General features: G+C 43.3%; 1 protein-coding gene across 2 annotated transcripts in view; it reads left to right on the top strand.

Moving 5' to 3' along the window:
* LOC138259667 (cytochrome P450 2A13-like) overlaps positions 1–13,250 on the top strand; it is a 918,770-nt gene that overhangs the window by 272,359 nt on the left and 633,161 nt on the right. For both annotated transcript variants that reach the window (XM_069207539.1, XM_069207540.1), the window contains exon 4: positions 8,038–8,198. In XM_069207539.1, coding sequence (XP_069063640.1) covers positions 8,038–8,198 — 161 coding nt within the window. The remainder of the gene's footprint in view (positions 1–8,037; positions 8,199–13,250) is intronic.

Here is a 13,250-nt window from a genome sequence, read left to right as displayed (position 1 = left end):
CCTACTTTTGTTGGGATTTGATGCTAGTTAACAAAAACTTAGTGAGAACAGTACTGCTAATACAGTGTCAACATATACATTCTACTACGTCAGTAGTTTTGAAGAGGATTATGTTATATCAAGGTGTAATCTCTTGAAAAGCATGGGTTAATACAATAGTGGTCAGATTAGGAAAAGTCATGAATCATACAGTTTCCTTTTTTTTTGCCGGTCGCCAAGGCAAAGTCACTTGCAAAATGTAAAACTGCACACTACCCATGTCTGAAATGTGAAAGATACGCCAAAAAAGCAATGGTGGAAGGACACTAACTGAAGCAAGACAATAGCTGATGAGAACTCAACCAAAACCCACTCTATTGTTATTTATGTGCGAGTTCATCCATGGCAAATAACTTTGCTGTCTGTAGCAAAATACAGAGGGAAGCCTACACGAATCTGAACACAAAGGTAATGGACGATTGTTTGCATAGGCCACATCAGAAGAATGGCAGATGCAAATCAATCTGCCATCACACATGAAGACCCAATGAATGCCACCCATGTGTAATCCTTAAAAGGACTTACAGAACGCTAGAGAGTCAACACTCCCTGCATTGGTGAAGACCAAATATACTCTGTGGAGCAACTGCATCTGTTCTGCTGTTTTAAAAAAAAAACTAAATCCACACAAATCCACATGCAAAATATGAAGTCAACAAGTCCAAAAAATGTTGAAGGCCTGTGAGTAATATTGCCAGGTGAACCAATGTCAGCAGTGTCACATATAGAGGCAATCACTGCTCATAGTTTCCGACTTGTGGTGTCCAAGTCATCCATAAACTTATAGAAATTCCAAATTATATGTATCTTCTTTAGACAGTTGAAGTGCCTAAAAACAGATACTCAGCTCTACATTGATCCAGAGAAACTTTATGATATGGCTACAGGGCGTTCCATCCATAATTCAATACATTCAGAGAGATCGTTTTCTGGTTCACCTTATTGGAACCAATTAGAATACGTTTCCATAATACAATGATTTATAGGAGAGAAGGGACTGGTATAAGGGCCCATACGTACTAAAGCATTTTCTCAAAGACAGACTGTGAAAAACTTGTTGACATATCAGGAGGGCAAACATTGTTAATATGAATAAGCAACACCATCATCTTCTTTACTTTTCTAATTCACTGCCATTTCCATTCAGTGCAGCTGTGTTATCAACAAATAGACAGGAATCTAGACACTTAGGGGCATATTTATACTCTGTTTGCACCGGAATTGCGTCGTTTTTTTTTACGCAATTCCGACGCAAAACTAACTCCATATTTATACTTTGGCGTTAGACGCGTCTAGCGCCAAAGTCCATGGAGTTTGCGTCATTTTTTAGCGTGGACACCTACTTTGTGTTAATGACAGGCAAGGAAAGCGTTCCCGTCTAAAAAAGTGACTCCGAGGCATGTGCGCCGTATTTACACTCCCAGGCAAAAATCACGCCCGGGAGTGGGCGGGTCAAAACAAATTACGTCTAGCCGCTTTTGCGTCGTTTTTTAGCGCCTGGTCAGGGCAGGCGTTAAGGGACCTGTGGGCTTGGAAGGAGCCCAGAGGTGCCCTCCCATACCCCCAGGGACTCCCCCTGTCACCCTTGCCCACCCCAGGAGGACGCCTAAGGATGGAGGGAACCATCCCAGGAAACATATTTTGTGGCATAGGGGGGCCTGATTTGTGCCCCCCTACATGCCACTATGCCCAATGACCATGCCCAGGGGACAGAAGTCCCCTGGGCATCACCATTGGGCAAGGGGGCATGACTCCTGTCTTTGCTAAGACAGGAGTCATTTCAATGGGGGTTGGGAGTCGAAAAAAATGGCGCAAATCGGGTTGAGGCGATAATTTTGCCTCAGCCTGACTTGCCCCATTTTTTGGCGCCCAAGTTCCATATTCCCCTACGCCGGCGCTGCCTGGTGTACGTCATTTTTTTTTACGCATACCAGGCTGCGCCGCCGGCGCTTCAGAATGGCGTTAGCCGGCGTTAGATTTTTTGACGCACAACTGCGTTGGCGCAGTTGTGCGTCGAAAAGTATAAATATGGCCCATAAGTTTTTCAGTTCGATGAGGATGACTTCATTATGTTTCTTCCTAGCCAGTTTATGCATCCCTAAGGTGCCTCCGTGTTTTAAATGCATCACCTTATAAAAAAATGAATGCACACTAAAATTAGTTCTTTGTAAATGTGGCTTTCCTTTTGTTTGCCACAACTTACAGACTCCTTATTGACCTATGTTCCCTCCCTCCATAGTGGTGAGGTCTCATTGAATAGCGGAGCTGTCTCCAAGACACGTTGTTACTAGTGCTTTACAACTCCGTCAAAAGGCCTATGACTTGCTTTCTATGTTCATGGCAATGTGTGAGGGACTGTTTTAAAAAGTACACTGAATCAGCACACATCCATTTTATTTGTTACAGTCAGAACTCAAAATGTAAGCAAGGCCTATTAGCTTTGTCAATGCTTGTTTAGATGGGTGGATGATGTCAAGTGAGTACCTGTGCTTATTTCACTTGACAGGAAGAGTTTTCTCGCTTCTGTGTAAGGATGCATTTCTGCCAATGAGAGAGTACGAGCTCTTTTGAATAGGAAGCATGTACAACTTCACAAACATTCTGGAAATCTTGACATAGGTGTTCTTTTTGATCAAAGGATGCATTTGGCATTTTGATCAAACACTCCATGAGGTATTTCTTGATCACTGAATGATCTCATTTAGCTTTTGATGGTAAATATGAAATTGGGTGCAAAGGGTATTTATGGCTGACTTCAGATTATGAGTGGGGTGCAAATCAAGCATAGACCTATGATATTCTCCTTCTCAAATCCCTATGGATTTTACCAGAATAGATTTGCAAGAGGAAATTAAGTTGCAAATAGAGAAAATGTATTTTTATGCAGGGACAACCCCATATGGCCCGGATGCTCACAATTCAAATCTTAAAAGCTTAGAATGGTGAACAATGGCTTGAGGGAAACAAATGGTGGAGTGACATGTCCATCCCTCCACGCAGTTTTAACACAGATAAAAACTGCAGGACTCAGAATGAGCCCCTAGCAAAAAATAAGGGCATTGTGCATTGTTTTTCATGGAATTACCACCAGTCTCTTGGTGGAGGCTGCAAGGAATCAAATGTGGTTATACACCCTGGTTGATGGGCAGACACCAGATCAGAAATTGTGGAGTTACTTTACAACTAAAATGTGCAGAAATGAACAAAGCAACTGTCACTGAATATTCTACCTTAAACCATATGTATTTTAATGGATATTGGGGAATTTGTTCCTCTAAGGAATTAAGGGCCAGATGTAGCATTATCCGAATTTGCGATACGGAAATTGCGAGTCGGTGCGACTTGCAATTTCCGAATCGCTAATTCGGATGCAGAACGGTATCACAGACACCGTCTGCGAGTCGCTGTGGGGTCGCAAAGACCCACCTCATTAATATTAATGAGGTGGGTTGCATTTTGCGACCCCATAGCGAGTCCCTGCGCTCACAGGGATGGTGGCCTGCTGAAGACAGCAGACCTTCATGTCTGTGACTGCTTTTTAAATAAAGCAGTTTTTGTTTTTTATTTTGCAGCCCGTTTTCCTTAAAGGAAAACAAGTTGCAAAATAAAAAAAATAACGAAACCATTTGGTTTCGGTTTTTCAGAGTAGGCAGTGGTCCATTGGACCACTGCCTGCTCTGAAAAACTCTTTTTGGCAACATTCACAAAGGGGAAGGGGAGTCAGTACCGACTCGCAAATTGTGAATGTGCATCGCATTCGGCACTTTGCATGGCGCAATCTGCGATTTTCGCAGTTTGCACCATGCAAAATGCTTTCTACATCTGACCCCAAGTGGTGTCAGAGCCCCTTTCAGAGGGCCAAGGGGCAGGCAACCATGGGGGTTGAGGCCTTTTACTTCAAGTGTCCCGTGGAATGACCTACTATGGGTCATGAGCAACTGGACCAAATACTACACTTGACTCTCAGTGGTAGCACAGGTTAAGTAGAGCAAAGCTTCTCAGGATAGAAGTAGGTGCAAGGCGTATATATGGGCTCAAGACCAAAAATACACCATAATACACAAAATAATCAAAAGACATTTAGTAACCCCAATAAATTAATCCCCAGCTACATATTCACTTTTTTATGATAAAAGTAATAGTTATTCACAACACAAAGTGAAATACAACACACACAAACAATAAACATAGGCTTCGGAAGATTGCCACTCTCGTACTGTTTAGGAAGTCCCTGAGTCCCTCTCCACTGGTGGTGGGTATTCTCCATTTATGGGAGGCAACATTCAGGATATGCCCCACTAGTGAACAGAATTTCCACAATGGCTTTTTAAAAGGCAAAGGCCCTAATTACGAATCTGGCGGTCCTGTAACTGCCAGACTCTGTGGAGGTTGGACCGCCGTCAAAGCAGCGGTCCGACCTCCACATTACGACCCTGGTGGAACCGCCACAGTCTGACCGCTGGCACTGCCAGGTTACCGCCAGTCGACAGTCTGGCGGTGCCGGCGGTCTTAATCTGCCAGGGCAGCGCTGTGAGCAGTGCTGCCATGGGGATTATAGGTCCCCTCTCCACCGCCTTTGCATGGCAGTCCCACCGCCATGCAAAAGCCAGTGGAGACGGGGTGTCGGGGGCCCCATGGGGTCCCCTGCAGTGCCCATGCACTTGGCATGGACAGCTCTCTACGTGCCTTTTACTGCCTGAATTACGGCCAGTGAAAAGTGAAACAGGTGCTCCTGCGTACCTGACACACCACAACATTGTCGCCAGCTCGATTACGAGCCGGCTTCAATGTTGTGATGAGGTTCCCGCAGGGCCAATGGGCGGAAACACTGTTTCTGCCACTGTTTCCACCCACTGGCCCTGCGGAAAACTCATAATAGGAGCAGCAGGCGAAAACTTGAGTGGCAGTTTTCTGATCTGATCTGAATCTCTCCCACTCATATTGCAATATGGAAATCCCTAGGAGCATCTGCAGTGTTCCACCGAGATAAACTGGAGTGAGTGCCAGTGAAGGACTGTAGTCTTGTTTCTGGCATTTCTCTCATCCTGGCAGCAGGTCGTAGGCAGTTACTTAGTGTCCAATGCTTGAGTTGGTACTCTGAGCACATGGGTCAGAACCTGGGGCTCTTCACAATTGCATGTTGCTCCTGGGCGACCTTTGCAACCATACACCATGGTGATAGCCCTTGCTCTGCATGGCTGCCGCCTCTGGCATACGTGGTTTCTAACTTGGGTGGCAAAGGGGTGAATGGCATGATTGGTGAGTTAACACTTTACTTCATAGCAGACTTCCCTGGCATACAAGAGCATCATCTTGGCAGCATACAGGCAATGGCCCAATCTATGGGTCAAGGTTTTACTTCGTAGTGGCCTCCTCTGGCATACAAGGGTCTTCAACTTGGACAGCAGGTGCTTGGGCGAACAGATTGGTGTGGCAGTTCTTTACAGAACCAGAACCTCACACTTCACTTAACAGACCACTCAACAGGATCCCGGGTGGACTTCACTCCCTCTAGAAACTCTTCTGCTCCTCACAGGGTTCTCTGTACTTTTCAGGCATGCAGATGCTGATGCTGCAAGGAAAGTGGTCTTGATTCTCCTGGGTGATGTTCCCTCACCCAACAGGGAGACTAGCAGACCTCAGTCCCCAATCCTGGTCACAGCAGCCTGAAGTCTTGCTTAGTGTCTCCATGATGATTTACATCCACAGGTGACTGGGTGAATGTTTGACTATTTGGGAGGCTCAAGCTCCCCTGCTTATAATTCATTTTCAGACACAGGTGTGCTTCAGGGTCTTTCTCTTTGAAATGTGTGTGGTGGGTGTTGCTTCCTTTGAAGTGCCCACTCCTCTGCTCTGTCATTTATTCAGAAAGCAGTCTGTCACAACAGAAGTGACTCCAATCTTGATAGCTCCCAAACACAGGCCACGGGAGTGCCTCGATGATCCCACCTGAATGTCAATGTCACTGATATATGCCTCCAAAAGGCTTAAAAAAGCCTAACGGCTGGTCTTGATAAATCCATGTCTGCAGTATTTCCCCTATTAGCCCCATCCTCTTCATGAGATGCCCCAGTCTCCATTGACCATTGATCTTACCTGCATGAAATAGCCTCTTTGAAGTGCACAAGAGGACCTGGCTCTCCATTTTTACACAGTGTCACCTACCCAGCTCACAGGAATGTGGCAATCCAACCTCCAAATCCTCTTCTTCCTCATACTTTTCCATGACCTTGGTTATCCAGTAAGGAACTCACATGCCTCCACATATTGTACCAATCACAGGTGCACATACATCAGAGCACACACATGCCAACACAAACGTGCTGTACAGTGCTACATGCTGACTTGATATAGGCCAAGTGTGAGTTAAAATCACAAAAGCGTAACTGTACATGAATGGGCAGGTAGGCCTAAAATCCAGTGGCATAGGTAAAAAGTAGGGATGGAGAACTCGCAGAGTTAAACTTCATGGAATTCTACAGAGTTACGTAAAAACTATGTGCGATTCCATTGAATGCTGCCAACCGGGGGAAAACATGCATGTTGCTCTGCAATTTAGCACTAGTAGCCTAAGCAGTGCTGAACGATCAGCTCAAATGGCACCATGTGGTGCCCAAAAGTGTGCATCCATTTGAGTTGATTTTGCTGCTGCTCAGGTGGAAAATCTACTTGAGCAGCAACAAATCTACTGAAGAAGCAGCCCTTTGACGCTCACGACCTCCAATTACACTCACATTAGAAAATGGCATTTGGGGGACACCAAATCTCACTCACACTTGCTTTTCTGGATCCTCGTGGGAAAAAAATTCACCACACAGAGACTGGCGGCATTTGGCCAGAACTCCATTTTACAACAGTAATGTGGAGTCACCAAACTATGCCAGTTCTGCAGACAGAATGAAATATTCCACCCACCCCTAGTAAAAAAGGCCCGCTCACGCTATTGACCCTCATTACAAGTACAGAATATGTTGCCACAATGCGCTCGTGCTACTTAACTGTTAGCAAAGGCAGTAACCATTTATTACTATGACTGTAGAGGTTTGGACACCCCTTCTGGTCTACAAAGCCCACAGTCTCTGAGACAGGCCTAGATCATGGCACACATGCATGTTACCCGTGACCAAATATCAGTACCATGGATCAGTGAAGGGGTGTATGTCAGTCATCATGTAGGGGTGAGGAATTTACTTTGCTGGCCTCATGGTATATAGCCTGCCACATTTCCCTGAAGAGATATTTGTGCCTTCAGAAGATCTGCTGCACTGATGGCTCATCTAAGGGCAGTGAAAGTTCGCAGAGTGACTGCCACATTTTAGATGGCTCATCTAAAGGTAGTGAAAGTTCACTGAGTGACTGCCACATTTTATGCACCTGCTCAGCAAACATTTATATTTCACAAAACACAAACTCCCAAAGTGGAAGTTTGTAACACGAAAAATGATTTATCCATAGAGGTAATTTTTCACTTTTTCTATGCAATAAAAAATATGTAGGACCATCCACCCTGAATAGGGTGGATGATAAGAGGGTCTTACTCTGATGACCCTACTTTTATTGGTTGATCAGTGTAAGGTTTCTGCGATTTCAACCAGTAGAAGCATCAGTGCCAGAAACAGAATGGTGTGTATGACTCTAATTAAAGTAGGCAGACCATTCGTTTACCAGACAGGGTACTTCACCATCTTTGTGTTGTGCACCCTGTCTGCTAAACTCTAAATAAATCCCAAAGTCCCCCTATAATTTGAAATGCAAACAGCTACATATCCCATGATCACATGACATTACTCTTACTTTTCGTTAATCCTTTATAGTGTTCGAGACATCTAGTCCTCATGTTATATCAAAGATGCTTTTCTTGGAGAACTAACAAACTTTTATTTTATTTTTTTATGAGAGGTTTTTTCTTGTAAAGTGCTTCAGATGTCTAGTCCTAATGCAATATCAAAGGTGTTTTTGTTGAAGAACTAATTAACTTTTATTTTATTTTTTTATCAGGGACTCCTATTGATGCATCCTCTTCTTTCGTCCACGCATCTAGTAATGTCATCCTCCATATCACTATGGGGGAACGATTCAACTATGAAGATAAGATTTTCAAAAAACTTCTCAATAACGTGAGAGAAGGCTTCCACATCATGAGCTCCTTTTGGGGCCAGGTAACAGTCTGTTGTTTTCTTACATTAGATTTTGTAAAGTGATGTAACACCAAATAGGATTCTTAGAAAATAAAGCAGGCTTAATTGTAAAAGGCGGCGAAAGTTCATAGACATTTTGAGAAAGAGTATAAGTCTGCAGTTATCTGTAAAATCACTGGGAGTAGTAGAAGAAATGAGCCAGGACCACAATGGCTTTATTTGCGTGCCCCTGGGGCCCCAGAAGGAGAAGAAGTGCGCAACAGGAAAGGATAGGTGAGGATGGTTTAAAGTATCAAACAAATGGCCTGATTACAACTTTGGAGGAGGTGTTAATCTGTCCCAAAAGTGACGGTAAAGTGACGGATATACCACCAGCCGTATTACGAGTCCATTATATCCTATGGAACTCGTAATACGGCTGGTGGTATATCCGTCACATTTGGGATGGATTAACACCTCCTCCAAAGTTGTAATCAGGCCCAAAGTCTCTTCAAGGTATCAAGAATAAGGGCAAGTAACGGCATCAAAGTGGCGGGGAGGATGGCTAAGAATGGCTCGGTAAAAAATTGCAGATTTTTCCTTGTATCACGTTGTTATATTGAATCTGTCTAACAAGTCTCTAATTTCCAATTGGGCAATGTTTGGTGCATCGTCATCTCTGTCCAATAATCCATTGCACACCTTACTAGAATTTTCACCTACGACAGTTCTCACGTAGTTTATTGGCTCCTGTGATTGACGTCTTCAACGGGTAGAATGTCAGGTAGGGAAAGTTACACTTGTCGCTCCAGTCAGTAGTTCCATTCTCCTCTCCTAGCACAAGCTACCTTGTACCTGTTGCGAATTACACTGTTGCATTCGGCAAGAATGTCTCCTTGAGCAAGTCGGGTCTCATGAGAAAGAATTTACTACGGCTACACACACATCTCTAGCTTCTGGAAAAGTACAGCTTCAAGTCTTTCAGGAGGACAGCACATTGCACGTTAGACAACACATTTAATATGAGACCAGGCAGCTAGGGCCAGACCCTTGCTAACTAAGGCCTAGTGATTAATTTAGCAAAACCTTAACGTATAACTCCTAATGGTAATACAAAATCATACATTAGTACATTATTAATTCATCATTAGTCAATTTCATTAATCATCGTATACATTGGTGGCCACTCCCCCGGGGGCACATTTCAAACATGTGCATTAATATTATTCTACCACGTTTTCTATGCAGCAACATTAGACATTATTTTGCAAGATTTTCATATTAATATTGATTATAAAAGTTACACTCCAACAATCCCTCCTCCGATGACTCTTGTCATCACACAAATCCTTCACAGACTTCTTCATCGTCTAAGCTCTTTCATCTCAATTTCTTCCCTTGATTTAGCTTTTTCATATTTTTCTCTGAACATTTTCTCCCTTTTCCTTTCTTCCCTCCTCACATTGCGTTTTGACGATTTCAATTTAATTATTTTACTTATTTTGCACGACAACCATAATCCAAATAAATAAGCCAAAACAATCAATACTCCCTGTATTATTTTTCCCAATATCCCATTCCAAATGTTACTAAACCAGCTTTCTACTTTAGCAAGTCCCTTTCCAACCTTTTCCCAAACACCTGGTTCTTTCAGTTCCTTCAAATCTGCAATATCTCTTGTTATGTTAGTAAACATACTTCTAATCTCATTACTATTGTCAGGTATGTAGGCAGAGCAGTGACGCTCATTAAGCATTTTACAGACTCCGCCATTTTACGCTAAAAAATGTCTAAAGCAAGCCTATTTTGAAGAGTCATAGACGTCTCTGCAGCAAGTTCAGGATCCATCAGGAGTATAGCTCCTGTAAAATTTGTCAGCATGTTATCCACAATAGTAGACAACTTTTGAATCTTTATTGAATTTAAGATAACTCCCACTGAAGGAATTATTGCTCAAAATATGTTTTCTACCACACCAGCAGCAGTCTCTCTGTTTTGTCTAGTACGATGTAATTCAGCCAATTTCGGAAACTTCTTCAGATCCTCCAAATGATATATCTTTGGGAAAACTATCCCCAAATAACATGTCCCATACCATCCCTTCGGAAGACGGTAATAAGCATTAAGTCCACATATATAATAGACCCCAGGGATCGCTGGATCCTGTCCATTTAACATGAACGTCCACTTACTCTGAAACAAAAACACATGCTTACATTCACTTGTTCCCACAAACACATTGTCATAGTATGACTTTGGTCGTGTTATGCAAAGCTTACCTATGTGTAATGCATCTAAAGCTAACTTCTCCTGCTCCCTAGCTGCACTATAACTCCTACTATTAATAAAAGATCGCTGCCGCAGGCCTTTCTCCAATTTCCCTTTCAAAGCCCTTCTTCTATCTTCTGTGTGATCTAGAAAACTTTTCTCTACAGGTGTAAGCAAGCATGTCAGGTTATTGCGGTGTGCATATGATGTACTAATTGTTAACGTCGCTTCAAGGAACCCCTTAACTAATTTTGTGGCATAGTACTTCGCCACACTATTCAAATCTTCTATGAGAGGCACATAAGAAAACACAAGGTCATGGTTAGAGTAAAAATATTGTATCTCTTCTTGGTTATAAAATTGGGTTAGCAACAAACTACAGCTTATCCCATAGGTTAAAGGTAAACTATGATAGGTAACTCCCTCTTGCACTGAAACAGGAATTTGTGTACACACATAACAAGCTTTCGCATCCATAGTATCAACATACTCACTCAGCAAGCGATAGAAAACATTAGTAGACAGTTCTCCTTTCGTGTTAGTGTCATCATGCAAATACTTTGTATCTTGCTCGAACCTCTCCCAAGCTGTTAGTGCAACGGCAGTCTCAGGAATTGTAGCATTGTTAGTCTCATTCTCATCGACGAATCGCATTTCCACAAGAAGAGCTATAATGAATATCACACATACAACCCCCAAAGCCATACCCAAACATTTACAACGTCTACTTCCCCTACTATCATCCCTAGTGTCAGCCATGATCTGTAAAGAATCAGAAAGTAAAGTAATATTAGTTCAAACAACTAACAGAGGATGGTTGTAACTCGTTAATATAATTTTCTTCAGCAAAGCAAAGTCTTTTCTGCAGCAGTTATTTACAGCTTTCACATTCACTCCCAGGATTCTCGTCAATTTCGGTTAGCAGCTTGTCAAAACCAGTTTTCAAAAGTCAATTCAGGTTTACAGTGTCACATCCGGTAAATTTTCAGTCTCTATGCTCAGCTTTCTTTAGCTCAATTTTCACATTAACTAAGTATCTTCCTTTGATCAGACTCAGGTACCATAGTACTGACCTTTAACTTCTCGATCAAAACAAAATGCCAGGAATTCTTGTTTCCACTCAGCTGACGTTGCATATGCCCATTCAGGACCTGCATACCTTCTGTTTGCTATTCTCTTCTTTCCTTGTTGTATCGACCTCTTCCTCTATTGTATCATCATCAACCACCTTTTCTTTTGTCACTTGCGATTCTGGCCACCTATCTCCCTTTAGAATCCCTTGGGTCCTTGATTTTCCTTGTGGCAGCTCGATGCCCTCCTCTTGTTCTATGGTGTTTTCTCTTGATGGACGTGCAAGTGGCTCAGGAGTATTCTGGACACTTTGACTCTCTTCCGCCTCAACTCCTTCACCTTCTGGGTCTGTCAGGGACTCAACGTCTATGCCGTATCCATCTGCTTCTGGGAGAATCTCTCTCTGGGTCAGTCCTCCTGGTGCCTCAGTTGAGATAGGCTCACCGGCACCCCTCTGAGTCTCGTTTGCTGTTTGAGTGACCAAGCCGTCCTCAATGGGCTCTCCTTCTGTCTCAGTTCTCCTTTGATTCCTCTCCGGCCCTGAGACTTCCTTATCTTTTGCTGTTATTTTCGACAATTCAATTTCCTCATCAGTTGGACATGTCACCTTCTTTGTGTGACTGGCATGGATCCAGTTTGGAATCCCCGCACATTTCACAGCAGTAGTGGTCATTAGTATTACTTGATATGGCCCCTTCCGAAGTGGCTCCAAACGCGACTTCCTCACGAGTTTCTTGATGACAACCCAGTCACCTGCTTTCAGATTGTGACCTGGATCATTTATTGGTGGCAGTGTGGTAGCCTCCACCTGGTGAGAGAAAGAGCGGACCACGTCAGCCAGACCCTTGCAGTAGTCCAACACCATATCACCCGTGAAATTCACAAGAGCATTTGCAGGTACTGCGGGCAGTCTCATAGCTCGGCCCATGAGAATTTCATGAGGAGACAGTCCTGTTTTCTTGTTGGGTGTGTTTCTCATCAACATTAGCAATAAGGGCAATGCGTCAGGCCATTTCAAATTTGTAGCTGCACACATCTTTGCCATTCTCAACTTCAGAGTACCATTCATCTGCTCCACTAGTCCTGATGCTTCAGGGCGGTAACTACAATGTAACTTCTGTTCAATGTTCAAAGCTTCACACAAGAGCTTAACCACCTCATTGTTGAAGTGACTTCCGCTATCTGATTCTAAAGAGATTGGAAACCCCAAACGTGGTATCAATTCCCTAAGCAGCAGCTTTGCTACTGTGAGACTGTCATTTCTGCGTGTAGGGTAAGCTTCAATCCAGTGACTAAAAATACACACAATCACCAACACGTACCTAAAACCTCCACACACAGGCATCTCAATAAAATCCAGTTGCATTCTGCTAAATGGACCTCCTGCTCTCCCAAAGTGGCTCAAATTCACCACTGTCCCTTTCCCCGCATTCATCTGCTGACAGATAATACACCTGTGACAAATCACTTCTGCAGCTTGTCTGAATTTCGGGCTAAACCAGTCAATTTTGAACAACCTGATCATGGCATCTCTCCCAATATGTGCTTGCCCATGGTAAAACCTTGCAAACTGTGACAAAAGACTGTTCAGCAAAACCATTTTCCCCTCATCTGAAACCCACAAATCATCAGGTCTTTGTACACATTGCATTTTAACCCAAGAATGCTTCTCCTCTCTGTTGGCACGTCTCTGCAGCAATTTTAATTCTTCCAATGTGTCAACCACCCTCAAAGCGTAACCTGTGCATGTCTCAT

The sequence above is a fragment of the Pleurodeles waltl genome, chromosome 9 (assembly GCF_031143425.1).
Source record: "Pleurodeles waltl isolate 20211129_DDA chromosome 9, aPleWal1.hap1.20221129, whole genome shotgun sequence".
Taxonomy (NCBI): domain Eukaryota; kingdom Metazoa; phylum Chordata; class Amphibia; order Caudata; family Salamandridae; genus Pleurodeles; species Pleurodeles waltl.
This window is presented reverse-complemented; position numbering and strand designations above follow the sequence as displayed.